Source organism: Bidens hawaiensis, unplaced genomic scaffold (assembly GCF_021521415.1).
Source record: "Bidens hawaiensis isolate Kalapana, Puna unplaced genomic scaffold, B.hawaiensis_p1.1 tig00004151_1, whole genome shotgun sequence".
Taxonomy (NCBI): domain Eukaryota; kingdom Viridiplantae; phylum Streptophyta; class Magnoliopsida; order Asterales; family Asteraceae; genus Bidens; species Bidens hawaiensis.
In genome coordinates this window covers 936,576-955,780 of record NW_027491246.1, presented here as the reverse complement: position 1 = coordinate 955,780, position 19,205 = coordinate 936,576, and the positions used below count along the sequence as shown (strand labels likewise).

The window sequence follows — 19,205 nt, the reverse complement described above, 5'->3', positions numbered from 1 at the left end:
GATATATTTAATTCTTAACTCGTTTATCATTATTATATTCACTTGCTTTCGATTTAAGGTGAGTTTGATCATTCCCCTTTATTTTATTATTTGTAAATGTTTTGGGGACATATGCATACCTATTCATATTTTCTATTATATATATATACACAAACTCGCAAACATAATTATTGCGTGTATATCAATTAAATGCTATTTGCTATTTGCTTATGTGTTTACATTCTATCATGTTTCGGAGAGGTCCATTTGAAGTCTAGCATGTTAGTATAATCATACGCCATCTTAGTAACCTGAGCCCGATTCGCTTGGCGATGGTAAACCGACAATCTCAGTCGGTCATTGTAGCCAATGCCCATTTGCATGGCAATGATTAAATGGCACACTAGCATGTCTATGGTTTGATTGATTATTACTCACATATGTTTGTTTGCGCATTTACATCTATCATATATTATATATACACTGTTATTATTTTCATGAAAATTGGTGATCATCTCACTCAACATTTGTTGACAAACTCTATTCTATTTTCTACGAATATGCATGTTGCAATTTGAATTGAAGTTTGAAGTGACGGACATCTAGAAAAGACCATGAGCAGTTTAGCACTAGTGAAGTTCTTGTAGTGAAAGTTGCTCGGGGCAGCTGAAGTAGAAGATCCGTTAGAGTTGCTGCTTTGAAGCTGGGTCACAATCTTGGGCATAACAGCAGCAAACTCCCTAGTGATTTTAACAGCCAAACGGCGATCATGAGCAGCCGATGGACGACATTGATTACTGCGATGAAGTAGAGAAGACATTCTACAAGGACCAAAAATGAAATTTTAGAAGATGATGGGTAAGTTGCGTGAATGAATTGACGAAAGATGATAGGGAAAATTAATTTAAATAGAATTGTGCTAGCGATTTGAATGGCCCAACTAAATAACGAAACATATCCAATGAGTTGACCTCCCATGAGCTGTCCATAGCAATTTCATGGCCCAACTAAGTAACGCAATATGAATTTTGTGAATTGGGCCTCCCATGAGCATTCCACGGTAATTTATCGGCCCAATTAAAATAACGAGTAACAAACAATTGAGTTGATTGGCCTATGAGCGTTACATGGCATTTAACTGACCCAACTAAATATCGAAATAAAGAATCCAAATATAAGTAGTTGGAGTATCTCGAGAACCACCACGGGTGATACTTCTAACTAAAAATCAAATCGAAAATGAGTTGAGAAATGGATAGTTGGAGTGCCCATGGATTTACATGGATTTTTCATCCTGTCGGACTGGTGCGGGACACGGTTTCCCAACGATTCACGGGGCAACGTGTTAGAGTGCGGAATCCTCTAACACGGCGATTCGGTGGTGATCAACAACGCGCGGTAACGATTCCTAAGACGGTTTGACACCTAGGGACGGAGGAAAGGACCGACACGTGAAGAACGGGCAGAGAGTATTTCAGCAGAGTGGTGGTTCGTGACTGTGTGTAGAATGTGTGCTCTCGTGAAATTTCCTAAGTTTCGTTTATATATCGAAAACTGGTTCGATCGAATGAGTCTCTCATTCGATCGAACGAGACCTGGTTCGATCGAATCAGTCACTGATTCGATCGAATCAGTTTCTTTTGACATTTTCAGTCCGTTAACTTAGTTTCACGATCGTTATCTTCATATCGAACCATCCTGATAGAACTGGGGACATACACATGACATTTCATGTCCTAACAAACTCCCCCTTGGATCCAGTTCTATTTACTTATAATCAATCGAGTTCTCTTGCTCGATCGTAACTCCCCCTTGGAGTTATCTCACTCTCTATTTTCTCAAAGCTAGTGGTGCGCACGTTGCATCCACGAACTCCTTTCTTCATGAAGTTCTCCCAAGATCAAATGGTTCAGTCAGTCAGACTTACCATAGGTTCCGCATATCCTGAGAAGCTGTCAATTGGAATTTTAGATAAACATTTAAGCACAATCTATCCCAATGTTCCAAAACAAATTACATTCAACTCAAGAACAATTACAATCAGAAGATTAAACCTTGAATTACAACAAGAAACAAAATAAACATGACAATTAAGCTTCAGTCTCTTGTGCATACTTCTTCTGTTGCTCTTTCCAATTTGATCCTGCATGTATGTCATAGGCAAAGCAGATCCTAATGACATTTCTATACGTTAAAGCTTGCTCCATGTCTTCGGGGGCGTAGAGAATCTCTGTCTTGTACAGCGTGTAGACGTCCTCCCGTGACAAGTTTGTGAGCCACATAGGATCAAAGATACGAATTGTGCTCCAATTTCCATTGTCGTTGAGCACGATGACTGCTTCATGCAGTCTTCCGTCATAGTACCAATGCCTGAACGCTTTGTAGAAGTCCTGCTTCATCTTTCTTAGAGGAATCTTCTTCATCGTGAGTGGTGGCATGTACTTCAAAACAATCTTTGGCCTGTTGGTGATCGGATCGATCTCCTTTTTACTTGTATATCTCTTTGGCCTCTGTGGAGTGATCATCTTCCATTTTGAGCTGTATTCCATTCGCAATACACTCTGATAATACGTTGCAAATGGAGATGAACTTGCATAAAGCATATCAAGATAGTTAAGACGGTTTAGATCAAAAGTAGGAAGAGTCTTCAAGTCAGTGATACGTTGAAAGTACTCAACCCCTTTTTCTCTCTTGACAGCAATGCAATTAAGATCCTTCAGACACGCCCAAGCAATTATTTCACCTGAAGTTCTACGACCCTTCATCTTATAGGACATTGTGTGAGGAATGGTCGGCTTTGCTTGTCGTCTGGACCTTATCTTCTCAAGAATAGCGTTGAAAGCTTTCTTGCACTCTTCAGTTTTCTCAACGAAATCGGCTTGATCTGCATCAGAAGGCTGTTTCATTGTGTTTGACCTTTCGTCAGCCTTCTTCTGTATTTCCTCCTCTGTTACATTTTGAAAGAAGCTTGCCGAGTTAGGAAGATCTTCAGTTTGAGACGTGTAGTACTCTGGATATTCTTCCTGCGTCAAGTCTTCCATTTCGACTTCATCGAATTGAGAGGGATCAGCGGCCGTGGATGATGTTGAGTCAGGTGTAGCAGCCGAAGAAGATGTTTGTTCTGTTGAAGGCAAAGCCAGATACTTGCCTGTTTCTTCATTGTATAGCTCAAACATATGTTCCAGTTCTTCTTCTGTGAAATTGTGAGAAATTTCACCTTCTTCCAAGTCTCCACTTGCGAAGAATTGCTGCTCATCTGGATTGTCCAGTAAAAACGTGAAATATTCCGCTGCTGTTTTTGATTGCAGCGGTTGGACATTAAACGGATCAGCATCACCTGTTTGATTACACAAACACAAAGTAACAACAAATTTAAGTAAACATATGTAATATCATAAACATTAAATACAATATCATTACATATGAAACTAGGTTTACAAACAAATCATTAATTGAAAAGATTTAACATTTAAGTCCTTACTACATTCACTCAAAATACTCTTAACTACCTTCACCTCCATCATCAGAAGAGTCCAGTTCGTCTGTGTCCACATCGACATTGGTTGGACCTTCCAGACGAAGAACATCACCCTTCAGCTCAGTCACTCTTGCTTCAAGGCGTAGATTTGACTCTCTCAGCTCGGTGATCAAAGAACCTTGTTCATTGATCGAAGATCCCTGTTCAGCGACAGTAGCATTTAACTGACTATTTTCAAGCCTGAGCATTTCGTTCTCAGCTTGAAGTTTAGCAATCTGCTCATCTCTGAGCCGATTCTGTTCTTCTTGCTCTGCCTTGAACAGTAACATCTTCATCATCGCCTTGTGCAAATCAGCAAGTTCGGATGCAACCTTTTGAGGTATGGCCATTTCAGGTTGAGCTTGAGGAATAGGTTGTTGAGCTGACTGCGGTGTTGGTGGCTGTGCTGGTTGAGCAGGAGGAGCAGCAGAAGTCCCGACGGATGGTAACATTGAGGGACGCGGTTGATCGGGAAATAAGCTTCGATACTTCCGAGTAACCTTCTTCTTTTGCCTCTTTGCAGGCCTTTCTTCTCCTACATCTATGTCGGCCGGATTTTCCACGGCTCTGACTTCCTCACCAGTTTCCAACTCTTCTTCATTTAGAAACGAATCAGCCTCCTTTTCAGCTTCGGTCCTTGTATCTTCAGGGACCGCCACCTCCTCAGTGTCAGAGTCGTCGCTTGATTCCTGCAAAGGTAAGTTTTCGACGTCTGAGTCACTGGTATCATTTCTCCATTTCCTTTTAGGAGGGGCCCTGTAAGACGGATTCACCAAATGCCCGAAGCATCTTTTGAGTGGTGGCCTGGTTGGACGTTCTTTGTAAGATTTTAGACGGTTGAGAGTCTCATTCTTCATGTGGTCCAGTTTCACCACATCACCTTCGTTTTCTTTCAGTAATCCCGGTGCTTGAGTATCGACAATCATTTGCACGAACCGTGGGTACTGTAGAAACTTCTCACTTTTCCCTTGCTTCAACGTGATGTTCTCGACCATATGACCAAAAGTCATCTGAGAGAAGTTGTATGGTCGGTTCATCACCAGAGCAGCTACGGTGAACTGCATGCTTTCCCTCAGCTTGTCAAAGCTAGTTCGTTGAGGGCCCAAGCAGTGCATCACCACGTGTGCCAAATATTTGAATTGGGGGCACAGGTTGGCTTTATGAAGCAGACCGGCATTGAGATCGCCGTCATACTTCATACGTGCGAAACATCCTCTAGTTGCAGCAGGATGTAGGGAGATCGGGTCTGATTCATCATCTTCAAATCCGCAGACTTCTCTAATGACCTGGGCAGATATAACGATGGCTTGCCCTCTAACGGTGGAGCGAATAACCGACGGCACGACTGTTTTGTCGTGCGTGGCATTCCTCCAAAACTCTTGTTGGATAGACATGATAGGCTCAATAATCCTAGAGATGGGTCCAGAGATCCTCGACCTCTTCAGAAACTTTATCACCGTTGCAAAGTCTTTCCCGTGGCTCGACTTTTCGTCTAGAAAAGCCACGATGTTGTGCTTGATGGACGTTTTGTACGGGACAACCACTTCTGCAACTTCAGCCATTTAAATCTGTAACCATAAACGTGTTAGAACAAACAGATATCGAAACGACTGAATGCGTTTAAACTTTTCAAATTTTCTGGACTGGTTCGATCGAACGAGTAACACATTCGATCGGATGAGCTATTCATTCGATCGAATGAGATCTAGTTCGATTACAGACAATCGAATGAGATAGAATTTCCCATTGACTTCTGATTCGATCGAACTAGTGATCGAATAAGTCACATTCGATCGAACAAGAGACTCGTTCGATCGAATCAACTAATTCGACTCATTCAAGCAAAATCCAGAAATGAAGAACACCCGAACCCGGAAAACTTAAACGATCAAGAACTCGATCAAAACACGGTTAAAAACATGTAAAACTTACATTTTCGTGATCTACGTGAAAAATCGAATAATATGATCGGATCAAAAAGAGGGTTTGAGGAAAATCAATTTGAGAGCAAAAATCCGTAAAATATTTCGAATAAAACTGATCGATCGAATGAGTTTGAATAATTATACTATTTTTGGACTTATTCGATCGAACGGACTTGTTCGTTTGGACCATTCGATCGAATGAGATTCTATTCGATCGAATGAGTCTCTTCGCAACTGTTTACATTCCTCAACCACTGATTCGATCGAATCTGTTCATTCGATCGAGTTATTCGTTCGAATAGCAACCTATTCGATCGAATGAGGGAAAACATTTGAAAAATAAATTTTTAAATTTCTTATTTCCCGTCCATCGATCGTGATGCCTTTGAACCTGCACGAAAACATAAACTTTTGACACTTGGTTAGTTTTCGTAGACATTTTCCAATCCTGAGAGCTTCGTTCCTACAGAACATATAGATCATAATACATTAGTAACAAATGGAAAAATATCAGGCTCAAACATCTTTGGGTTTTCTTGTCACTTCATTCTTTCTTTCATGCACAGCCTGTTGCACAGATGAACATTTAGCAACCTGCATGAAGTTTTCTTTCATTCCTACACACTGGATAAACATTTAGTAGGAACAGACAGGGATCAGACTACCTGTCACGATGATTTCTCATCGATTCTCAAACAAACAGAAATAGATAAAATGAGAAAGAAAAAAAATAAATAGAAATAAAATCTTTTTTGGTTTTTATCAAAATATTTACAGGGAGGGACAGGGATCAGACTACCTGTCACGATGATTTCTCATCAACATTAAAGCAGAATAAAATAAATAAAAATAAAAAGATTAATTCAGAATTAAAATTTTTTTTTTTTTTTTTTTTTTTTTTTTTTTTTTTTTTTTAATATTCAAACTGAAATAAACAACTGTACAAAAATTTAAAACACATTATTTTTGGTTGAGAAGGATCTATAATAAGAAATCATACAGACGTATATGACTGTCTACTGAGATTTTTTTTTTTTTTTTTTTTTTTTTTTTTTTTTTTTTTTTTTTTTTACCATAGACTTCAGAGTAGTAAACAATTGCAAGTCCCGAATCTGGATCACTGCAGTTTCTTCACACACTATCTTTACGGGAATCAGAACACTTATGGGCTCGTGTATGACTGGGTAATCGCTTTTCTGCCTATCATTCGGAAAGATATATATGAAGACATACAAAACTCTTAAGGAGTTTCCACGTAAAATCGAGTAGATTTAGTTTGTATCACATCTACTTTTACGCACCATAAAAAGCTACCATGACACACAATGACCGTTCTAAAGCCTTTTAAGCCTAATAACTTCACTAGTTAAGCACACAGAATCAGTATATCTATCGTTTTCCAAGGTTGGATCAATTTCTCATTTTATGAATATATAAGAATGTCTTTAAAAATAACGTTTAAATTATTTCGCCCCGATCAAGTCAAAGTCTTCAGGTAAACGGCTATCCTGAAGATCCAATGGATCAACTGGACCGACCACATACGAGTATGTGTCCTTCTAACTCAGTATAACCGACTAATTTTCAGCGAAAGAATAAAAACCCATCAAAACTCGCCCCAATCACTTTCAGTCATCTGGTTAATGGCTATCCTCATAATCTACTAGTAGAAGTAAGGACCAAAACACATCCGAAAATGTGTCCATCAAACTGAGGTAATCGACATAATTTTAAGCGATAGTGATGTATAAAAATTTAAGATAAGAAAAATGAAAATAAGCTGTACAAATCTTTTTGATGTGTACAGACATAACAAATCTTTTTGATGTCTCAGTATGATAGCGTCTGTGTACTATCACCTTTCTTGTAACAAGATCAACTTCTCAAAATTTTGAAATTTTTTTAATGTTTTTGGGTTTTTGTATTTTATATTGTTTTTGGTTTTTCTTGAAACCTTTCTCCCCCTAGAATTTATAAAAAACAAAATCTTTTTGGACTTTTTCAAATTTTTAAGAAAAGAAAAAATGAAAACAATTTAAATGATATCTTCAGGAACATCATCTGATATACGTTTAACGCCGTTGATCTCTAGTAAATATAAAAACCGTGGTTTATCAAATGCTTTAGTGAAGAGATCAGCGCGTTGTTCCTGAGTGGGGATTTTTATCACATCGATTAACTTCTTTTCGTAACAGTCACGAAGGAAGTGATATCGAATTTCGATGTGCTTCGTTTTGCTAAAATGAACAGGATTTTTGGTAATTGAAATTGCAGCAGAATTATCAATATATATGGGAGTAGTAGAACATTCAATACCGTAGTCACGCATTTGTTGCTGAATCCAAATAACTTGAGAACAGCAACTGGCAGCCGCAATATATTCCGCCTCAGCTGTTGAAGTGGAGACTGACGTCTGCTTTTTGCATTGCCACGTTACTAAACGACTTCCAAAGAACTGACATCCTGCTGTTGTTGATTTGTAATCGAGTTTACAACCACCATAATCCGAATCACTATACGCATGAAGATCGAAGTTGTCATCATAAGGATACCAAAGACCCCAATCTGGAGTACCCTTCAGATAACGCAAAATTCTTTTGACTGCAATCAGATGGGAGACCTTCGGCTTTGACTGGTAACGTGCACAGAGACACGTAGCAAACATTATGTCTGGCCGAGAAGCAGTCAGGTACATTAGAGATCCGATGATCCCTCTATAGTGAGTTGGATTGATCAATTCACCCTTCTCGTCAGGATTAATCCCGTGATTAACCTCTAAAGGAGTTCCCTGTGAAGAAGAACTCAACATCTCAAACCGTTTCAAGATGTCATTGACGTATTTTGTCTGGTGAATGAAGATACCGGAATCTTTTTGATCAACTTGAAGTCCTAAGAAGAACTTCATCTCACCCATGGAGCTCATTTCAAATTTTTCTTTCATCACTTGTTCGAACTCCTTACAAAGTGTTTTATTCGTGGACCCGAAGATGATGTCGTCCACGTACACTTGTACCATAATTAGATCTCCTTCTTTTTCTTTTGAGAATAGTGTGCAGTCAATGGTTCCCCTTCTAAACCCGTTGTTCAGAAGGTGTTTGGATAGTTCTTTATACCAAGCTCTCGGGGCTTGGTGAAGACCGTACAAAGCCTTGTTGAGCAGATAGGCTTTGTCCTTGTGATATGGGTCTTCAAAACCTGGAGGTTGTGCCACATATACGGTCTCTTCGATGTGACCGTACAAAAAGGCACTCTTGACGTCCATTTGATATACTTTGAATTTCTTGAAAGATGCATACGCCAAGAACATCCGGATTGCCTCCAAACGAGCAACCGGAGCATATACCTCATTGTAGTCTAGGCCTTCGATTTGCCTAAACCCTTGGACCACCAGGCGGGCTTTGTTGCGAACAATCACTCCACGATCGTCACGTTTACATTTTAGTACCCACTTAGTGCCAATTTTCTTCTGTCCTTTGGGGAGATCCACCAGCTTCCACACACCAAGTCGTTTAAACTGCAATAATTCCTCTTGCATGGCTGAGACCCAGTTGGAATCTTTCAGCGCATCGGTGGTGCTGTGTGGTTCTTCTTGTGCTAAGAAGCATTCATGGGCATTAAGAGCAACTGATCCTGACTCCATCATTTCTGTGTAGAGACCAAAATTCAGCTGTCGCCGAGTTTTGACACCCTGTTGAAAGTCCCCTATAATGTTGTCTTGTGGATGATCACGTTCAGTCCTAACAACCGGATTGTCAGAAACGACAACATTTTGTTCCAAGTTAGTTAAGTTCGGCTCAGGAACTGGAGCGGATTGTGGTGCCTCTGAAGTAGACGTTAGAGGCTGATCTGCATTCGGCACTTCTTGATTTGACGATGAAGGTTGTGACGTAACCTGAGTTGGTGCCGATTGTACATCATCTGCTGGAGATTCATCTTCAGATTCAGATTCGGAAGATTCTTGAACTTGATCGCTAGACTCTGTGGAGGAAGATGATGACGGACCAGGATGAGTTGAAGATTGCAAAGATTCATCAGGAGGTGCATTTTGCGCCTCATACATCATTTGAATAGCAATCTCATACAGATTGAATGACTTGAACAGTTTGTCATAATCAAACAACCAGTCTTCTCCTGTCCCCTTGGCTGGTTCTGTGTAGCGTTGAACATCGACATGGTACCATTCTTCAACTAATTTTGTTGTTCTGTTGAAGACCCTTTTGAGAGGTATGCTGTAACCCAGAAAATAGCCGTTGATGATCTTCTCCTCGAACTTATTATCGACTTGCCTTTTAAGTAACGTGCAAAGAGCCCCGAATGGTTCCAGGTGCTCTAAGTTAGGCCTTCGTCGTTGAAGAAGCTCGAAACTTGTCTTGCCGTGGCGCTTGACGATGCCTACCCGATTTAATGTGAAACAGGCGTTGGCAATTGCCTCACTCCAAAACGTAACAGGTAACACTGAGTCGGCTAACATTGTTCTTGCTGTCTCGATTAACGTACGATTTTTCCTTTCAGCAACCCCGTTCATTTGTGGAACATATGGGGCACTGAACTCCTGAACGATCCCTTTTTCTTTGCAGAAATTTTCAACATTCGCATTTTTAAATTCTGTACCGTTATCTGACCGCATTCTTCGAACCTTCAGATTGTATTGAGACTCAATAGTTGTAACCAGCAGTTGTATACACCCAAACGTTTCTGATTTTACTTTCAAGAAAAACACCCAAGAGAATCTAGAATATTCATCAGTAACCACTAGACAGTATGAGTGCCCAGAGATACTTTTGACGCTTATTGGGCCAAAAAGATCCATATGAAGGAGTTCCAACGGAATATCAATTGAGTGGAAACTCTTAGACTTGTGGGACCTTTTTATCTGCTTTCCGGCTTTGCACTTCACACATGAATCAGGGAGACGAAAACTTCTCAGATTAACTCCCTCAACTAGTCTGCGGTGCACAAGCTTGTTCATGTTCCTGACATTTATGTGTCCCATCCGTCTATGCCATAAGACAGTATCACGTTCGGATGCCTTGGACACGAAACATGTCGCCGTTGGAGACGTTGACCCTGCCTTAGCCATATCCAGAATGTAAAGATCACTCTGGCGTGCAGCTGACATTAAAACCTTGTCTTCAGGAAAGTTGAAATCCTTAGGCAAGATGTGGCAATCTCGGTCGTCAAACATAACTTTGAAACCTTTGTCGCAGATTTGACTTATCGACAACAGGTTGTTCTCCAACTCTTTGATGAAATTTACTTTCTCAAACGAAATTCGCCCATTAGACACCATTCCTTGGGCCGTGATATAACCTCCTTGATTTCCTGCAAAGGAAACTGCACCTCCTTTTATTTGTCTGACACTTGAAAGGAGATTCATGTTTCCAGTCATGTGCCTGGAAGCTCCTGAGTCTATGATCCACATGTTGAATCTTGGATCATATAGAGCAACCTGCACACAAAAACAAAAGGTTTAAATATCATTGGAAACCCAAGCCCTTAAGGTCTTGGGTTTTCCATCTTCATCACGAATGAACAATTCAATCCATTTACCCTCATTAACACTGTTTTCAGATTTGACGTTGTTATCAACAGTGTTAGTTTTCTTAGGTTTCCAAAAGTCAGTCTTCTTCTCAGCATGTTTGAGATAGCTGGTTGAAGACTGAGTTTCACTTGTCGAAGTGGAAACACTTGGATCTGAGGGGTTTGGGGATTGGTGTGGTGAGGTTGGCTGAGGTTTCCGAGGAGAAACCGACCTCGGTGTGTGAAACCGTTCTTGACCTTGAATGTCAATGGTCGGTCGCCTCCTAGGAGGTGACTTGACATACCTCGGATCCGGAGTCGATATGTACTGCTTAGGATCCGTGTACTTATAGCAAAATCTTGCTATATGCCCTACCTCTCCACACGAAAAACAGTAGTTTCTCCCCCTTTGACTTGGTGGAGAGAAATAACTCTGGTTTTGTCTGTTATCATAGTACCCCCTGGATTTGACATTTTGGGGTGAAGTTTGTCTAGGAGGGTGTTTTGGGAAATTATGTTTTTCATTAACGTTACCCTCCTTTACAAACTGGGTACTATGTTCCACATAGACTTTCTCAGATTTAGGATTAAACTTTTTCTTCTGAGAACTTCTTGTTGTTGTTGCCTTTGACTTAGATGGTGGTGGGCCCGATTTAGTTGTGGAACCTAAGTCTGTGGCATCAACATTTTGTTTGGACTCAGGAGCCGGGTCAATGACTTCTTTACCCTTAGACTTAGAAATTTGGTTTGTGTCCTCGGGTATATAATCATTTGATTCATCATCCGGCACAGCTCCTGGTGTGCTTGAAAATTGATTCAGGATCGGGGGTGGGACATTGTTATATCCCACGCCTCTTTCCTTTTTGCCTCGGAACTCGGGAATGATGTGTTCTAATAAATAAGATGAATTTGAGTAACTTTTTAATTTGAAATTCAATGATTCAAAATCAGCTTTCAAGTTTTCCAATTCTTTTTTCAAAACATTATTCTTATTTATGTGAAAATTGATAGAGTCTTGTTGATTCAGAACACATATTTCAAGTTCCTTGTTCTGACGCTTAAGGCTATCAATCTTTTCTTTAAAAACAGACTCTTTCTGCTTCCAAGCCTTATTCTGTGCAAGCGCGTCAGTCAGTTCCATTAAAGATCTTGAGGCTGCTTGTTTGTAAGCCTCGAGATCTTCAATTCTCTCTTTTAGAGATTGAATTTCTTGTTCATACAATTCACATTTTAAACATTTAACATTTTCTGGTTTGGGAGTTGATGGGTTAGAACTTACCTTGGCATTTGATGTCTCTGCCATGAATGCAAAGCAAAGATTCCCAGCTTTTTCCAGAAACGATGCAGAAGTTGCTTTAGACTCTACTTCGTTGACTTCTTCAACTTTAGCAGCCTCTGCGGGAATTGTCGAACATGGAGATGTTTGAGGAACATTTGACTCTTTTTCGTGATCCTCCTTAATCTCCAAAGATACCACTTCAACCTCAGGTTCTCCTTCATGGACTTCAGCAGCTGGTTCATCGACAGTATATTCTTCATTGGTCGAGGAAACAACAGACTCTGTTTCAGAGTTTTCATCTACTACTGTGACATCAGCCATGTTGATGCTCAAGTTCCATGTCTCGCCTTCATCCCCTTGAACTGCAAGAGCAGTTTCGTTGTTGATGTCGACGTTGTTTGCTGCGGTTTGATTTTGAGGGACCAGTTGTCTCTCAAGGTTGACAGTTGCAGCTGCTGCAGCAGGAGTGGATGATGATGAAGTGGTTCGGAAGGGATATTGGTGACCTTCCCTTCTTGGCTTCGAGCACTCCTTGGCAAAGTGACCAAGTTCGCCACAGTTGTAGCATTTTACTTTGCTTTTATCAAAGCCGAACTTGGATTTGTTGTTTATTGAGAGGGCCTGACCTGTTTTCTTCGTCCACTTTCTGGCCCTTCGGAACGCACTGCCAAGAGCCCACATAATGTCTATGCGTTCCATATCATCTTCGTCAAGCTGTTCATAGTCATCGCTGTCCAGATGACTATTTCCTAGCTTACCCGCCACCATTAAACTGTAGGACTCAATTATCGTGCCTAGAGTTGCCATGTGTTCTTTGGCAACCTCCACTGTTACTGTTCCCAAGCCTTCAGTATTCAACGTTGCTTTCTCCGTTGACTTGGGTCCGGAGTTAGTACTTGAGTTTCCAGAAGTTGATAGTGGGACGGAAGATCTCGTTTCAGTCCCCTTTGATTGATTTGACGTTGAGGAGACAAAAGCAGTCTTCATCGGAGCATGATCAGTTGAATCTGACAAAGGAGGTTTTGACATGTAAAGTGATTTGTCAGAAGTTGATCTCGGTTTTCTGGAAGAGGCTCTTAGTTCAGCCTCTTCGTGTCTGATTTCTTTAATAAAATCAGACAGGAGAATCGTCTCCAGCTGATGACTTCTTCTCATTACTGTCAGGAAGGTGCTCCAGCTAGGTGGAAGTCCTTGTGCAAGACATCTAACTTTCTCAGTCCCTGTAGTTTTGACGTTATAGGACTTGAGTTCTGACATTAGATGGTAAAATCTCGACAGTAACGACTCAATATCTTCTCCCGACTCTGGACTAAACAGATCAAATTCACGCTTGAGCTCCCGTGCGTGAATTTCTCTAAGGGAATCAGATCCTTCACATCGGTCAACCAGTGCGTTCCAAAGAGTTGACGCTGTAGTAAACTGGTTAAACTGATGAAAAAGATCAGTGGAGAGTGCTTGTGATAGTAAGGAGAAGGCTTTCTTCTCAGCATCGAAGGCTATCTTTTGTTCTTCAGATAGCCTAAAGTAGCTCAACGACTCACCATCATCATTCGTTGGATGCACCCAACTTGTCTGGACAGCTTCCCAAAGTCCAGGATTTACACCTGTTATATGAATTTGAAATCTTGTCTTCCAGGTTGTAAATTCGTTTAAAGTCATTAGCTTTGGTGGCTTGTTATAGCTTCCCGATTCAGAATCACTTTCGAGAATCGATTGAATCCTCTTGTTGGTACTCGAACTTGTAGCCATCTTTGTTTCTTTGCTTTGACGTTTAACTGTTGATCGAATGAGTTTGATTCGATCGGATGAGTGACCTATTCGATCGAATGTGTTCTGGTTCGATCGAATGTCTCTCTGAAATACAGATCTGATCTTCCGAAAGTTATTCGATCGAATGTGAATCTGGTTCGATCGAATGGGTTGAGAAGTTCGATCGAAAGAGTTTCTGGTTCAATCGAACGGGTTCTGACAGTCGAATAAGACAAAGATCGAATCGACGGATCGAATAAAAGACTTATTCAATCGAATGGTGACTAATTCGATCGAATGAACAAATCTGGTTCGATCGAATGAACTAGGAGTAATTCTCGGCGGGAAAAACTGATTCGGTCAAAGTTCAAACTTGTTCGATCGAATAGGAAGGCTATTCGATCGAATGAGTTCCAAAAATAGACTGGTTCGATCGGAAAATCTGGAAATTCCAAAATTAGAAGATTTTGACGGATTTTCGAATTTTGAATCAAAAACACGAATTTTGAAAGATCAAGGGGCAACTTAAGATCGAAATATGACTTTTAACACAAAAACAACTTAAGACCAACCAAAAAACGGATCAAAACCACCAAAAATACGAAGAACACGAAGAACGCGAAGAACGTTCTTGACGAAACTCGAACTTTTAACACACAATTCTAAGATCAAAACACCAAAATATGACAATTTTAATAGTTTTTGACAAGAACACGACGAACACCAAGATCAAAAACACCAAAAATTCGGAATTTTCCGGCAAAAATTACGATTTTCACGAGAAAAACACGAATTTCACCACAAATCTAACGTGAATCAAGAACCAAAGGCTCTGATGCCACTTTGTCGGACCGGTGCGGGACACGGTTTCCCAACGATTCACGGGGCAACGTGTTAGAGTGCGGAATCCTCTAACACGGCGATTCGGTGGTGATCAACAACGCGCGGTAACGATTCCTAAGACGGTTTGACACCTAGGGACGGAGGAAAGGACCGACACGTGAAGAACGGGCAGAGAGTATTTCAGCAGAGTGGTGGTTCGTGACTGTGTGTAGAATGTGTGCTCTCGTGAAATTTCCTAAGTTTCGTTTATATATCGAAAACTGGTTCGATCGAATGAGTCTCTCATTCGATCGAACGAGACCTGGTTCGATCGAATCAGTCACTGATTCGATCGAATCAGTTTCTTTTGACATTTTCAGTCCGTTAACTTAGTTTCACGATCGTTATCTTCATATCGAACCATCCTGATAGAACTGGGGACATACACATGACATTTCATGTCCTAACACATCCAACTAAGCATTTTTAAAATAAATAATAATAAAACATAATATTGGAAGTTTTCCCGAATTTAGCCACGAACCACCGTGAATTCGGTTTAATAAAAGGAATGTAACCGTTTAACCAGTCACGTTTGACCACTTAAAGTTACGGTCGTGTGACATTTGTTCTGTTTTGGCCTAGAGGTTCGAGTACTATGGTCAGGTTATCCTCCAGGTAAGGAATAGTATCTTACCTTTGGTTATTGGAACCGTTTTGCCAAGGCCCGACTCACAGTTCTCTCACCCCTTACGGTTGCTACCGAACATGTCACACTCCCATGCTTTAAGGTGAGGGAGCAAAAACAAAATACGAGAATTCTTAAGGAATTTCCCAAAATAAAAGGGCAATATACTAAAAATAAAAGATTTATGAGTGTGAGTAGATGTTTGAGAGTTTCGCCCTAGCCGAGCAGTAGGGGCCGTCTACCCGAGGTACTTCTAAAACCACCACTTCTTCCGCTCGAGGCGTCCATCAAGTTTCGAATGATACTAGCATCATGGCTGCCTTAGAGGTAATGCAGAGAGAAATTAAGGACTTGAAGAAGGTCGTTCAGAGGTGCGAGATCTGCCGAGGAGGGCACGACACAGTTGATTGTCCGGTCGATCAGCAGGAGCAGGTGGACTACTTGGGAAATCAGAATCGAGGGCCAAATGTCTACGGGAACCCAGGATGGAGGAATAGCTCCAACTATGGTTGGAGGTCGGGAGGTAATGCTCAGGGCTTTCAACCGAGGTAGGAGCAGAGTCAGCTAGAGATACAGAGGTGGCAGGGAGTTCGAGTGCCGGGAAGAGTAGCGGTATGGATCCGGATCTTAAGGAGCTTTTTACTAAGCAATCTACCATGCTTTCCCACCTTATTGATAGAGACAATAACACACAGCAGAGGCTGGCTGAGCACGACACCTTATTGAAGAACCAGTAGTCATCATTTTTGGAGATGTCTCGAAAGGTGGATGAGATGATGAAGCATATGCTACATAATAAGCAGGTTGGAGCATTTCAGGGAAGCACCGAGCTTAACCCGAAGGCACAGTTGAAGGCGATGACCACCCGCAGTGGCAGAGGAGGCGATAGAGAGCAGCCGCCAGCAGATGATGAGGAGCCGGTGGACGAGGAGATAGAGATGGAGGCTCCTGTGAGGACGCACGAGAGGCGAGCCGGAGGAAGTACTGCGTCAAATGGTGAGTCTCCTGCGAAGAAGGTTGTTGAGAAGAAGATTGAAGGGAAGAAGAGTCCCGAAGTCGATCTTACTCGAGTTCCGTATTCTGCTCGTCTTCGGCGGTAGAAGTATGTGGAGGAATATGGACATTTCTTCGACATGTTTAAACAACTTAAAACAAATCTTTCGTTTGTCAAAGCACTCCAGCATATGCCCAAATATGCTAAATTCTTAAATGACCTTCTTTCGAATAAGAAGAAGCTGGAGGGGCTTTCGACGGTTTGTCTAAATGAAGGATGCTCTGTGGTAGTCCAGAACCAGCTGCCGGAAAAATTAGCAGACCCGAGACACTTCACGATCCCGATTTTGTTTGGCAGCTCGACTAAGAGCTACGTGTTAGCCGATTTAGGGGCTAGCATAAATCTCATGCCATATTCTCTTTATAAAAAGCTAGACCTTGGCGAGCCGGTCCCAACGCGCATGAGTTTATCCTTGGCCGACCATTCGGAAAAATATCCGCGGGGAATTATGGAAAACGTACTCGTTAAAGTCGATAAATTCTTTTTCCCCGTGGATTTTGTTATTCTTGACATAGAGGCTGACGATCAGGTCCCACTCATTTTGGGACGTCCCTTCCTGCGCACTGCTAAAGCGCTTATTGACGTCTTCGACGAAAAAATTACACTTCGTGTAGGGGAGGAGAATGTCACCTTCGATGTTGTAAAATCGATGAGGAACTCCAGTAGTTAGGACGATTCCGTTTATTTTCTTGACACGTTCATATCTCAGTTCGAGCGCTGTCTTGACTACATATCTGGAGCAGATTTGCTTAATCAGGAGGACGAGGTTGATGTTCCCCCGGAGCATGACCTAAGCATTCTTGCTAGCTCACCTCCTGAATACCCTGAGGTGTTCACGGTTGCCGATAGCACCGAGGGACCGAAGGAGAGACCATCGATTGAGGCGCCGCCGTCCCTTGAGCTAAAAGAGCTACCTCCACATTTGGAGTATTCTTTCTTGGACGGTGAGGCCGATTTGCCCGTCATCATTTCTTTTCAGTTGACAAATGATGTGACATTTGAGCCAAAACAAGGTACACCTCAGTACGTATTTACCGATTAAGCAAATAAACACTTTTTGCGTAACAAACGAACGATTAACCGAACGGGATGGGTTATGACCCAGATATCCCGGGGGGCCATCTATAAGTGATATACGTTTAATTTAAGCTAAAATATTAGTAATATGGCCTTAGTTTGATAGAAAAAAAGTTAAACGAAAACATGCTCGTTTAACTACCCGCTATAGATTTAAACGCGAAAAATAGTTACAAACCAAGCATTGTATCATCCGTTAAGCCGAAAAAGATTTACCAAACACTTATTTGAAATGTTTTAAGCGACCCATGAAAATATTTTTGATTTTTACAAACATACAGTATGTTTTTATGAATTTACACAAAACTAGCCAAAAAACACTCGTTTTCGCATTGTTTAACGCACCCGATAAGTTTTTCGCGTCAAAAAAACCGAACCCGATGTAAATTTGGACCTGGAATTTCACGTGTGGGCTTGAAGAATTAGTTATTTGTCCCAAAATGGGCCCAAGGAGGGCCAAGCCCATTTCCGGCCGCAACCTTGGACCCCCCCCCCCCCTTTCTTGATTTTTTTCATACTTAAACATATTTGAGATATTTTAGCACATTCTTCCACATACAAACATCTGGAAATAACCTTCTTCTCCAGCAAGTTTACATAAACCCTAAGGTAAACAACTTAAATAAGATACTTTTACATTTGTTTAACATTGATTAATAGCAAATAAACATAGTTTGATTGCCAAAAATCATTCCTAACCATGTAAAAATCCTAAAAATGGTCCAGAAACATGTTTTTATCATACACATGGTAAGGAACCTGGTTTGATAGTTTTTTTGGCCATAAACACGGATTAAAGGGTTGAAACGACATTTTTATGGTTCAAAAGTTCGTTTTTGTGCACTGGCCGAAACTCAAAGTTAAGGGCTGTTAATTTGATGAAAAATTTCTTGGTTTGTGATATAGGACTTGTATCTAGCCTACATAGGAGCACAAGAGCTTGAAAAGTTGATTAGAAAGGCGGAAACGAACCTAAACCGCTAAGGTAATGCTGAAACACTCTCTTACGGGCTGTTTAGGTTAAGGTTGTGATGTACATATTATTAGGACTTGACATTTTTCAGGAACATCAGGGACCATGTCATTGAGTCCCTGTTCAAATTTGGTAATTTTTTGACCATCCGAGAATATTTGGCGAATTTATTACCGAATTGGGACATTTAATGGCGAAAAATAGTTAAAAGGGTTCAAAAATTATGAAATTTTTCTGGGAATTTAGATTTAATGTATTTTGATCACATATGAATTTTGGGATCTTTTGGACAAGTCTAAGGGTGTTTTGTGCATATACATTTGTGTGAATTTTTGTAGCCGAATTTGGGCCGAAAAGAATATCGCACGAGCTTTTTACATTCTGGAATTGAAACAGGTTGTTTTGGGATATAACTTGAGTATTCATAAAATTTTGTGGAATTTTTGGAAATTGTTTGGGGTAAACGGACGATTTTCAGGCGAAATATAGCTGATAAAATGAATTTTTATAAATTAATAAATCAGTAAATAATCCCAGAAATATTTTTATAAAAATCTACATATTTTAATTGATAAGTGGCTTAATTTTCATAATTTAATGATTAACGGTTAATTAATTATGC

The 19,205-nt window shown here is 40.7% G+C and overlaps 1 protein-coding gene across 1 annotated transcript; it reads left to right on the top strand.

Moving 5' to 3' along the window:
- The first annotated feature begins 16,612 nt into the window (after window positions 1-16,612).
- On the top strand, window positions 16,613-17,203 carry LOC143625620 (uncharacterized). Its single transcript, XM_077095905.1, has one exon. It carries the CDS (start codon window positions 16,613-16,615, stop codon window positions 17,201-17,203), a length of 591 nt encoding a protein of 196 aa, XP_076952020.1.
- Window positions 17,204-19,205: the final 2,002 nt, after the last annotated feature.

Excerpts from the sequence above, each read along its gene's own strand:
- LOC143625620 (XM_077095905.1), top strand. The coding sequence starts at position 16,613 with ATGTTTAAACAACTTAAAACAAATCTTTCGTTTGTCAAAGCACTCCAG.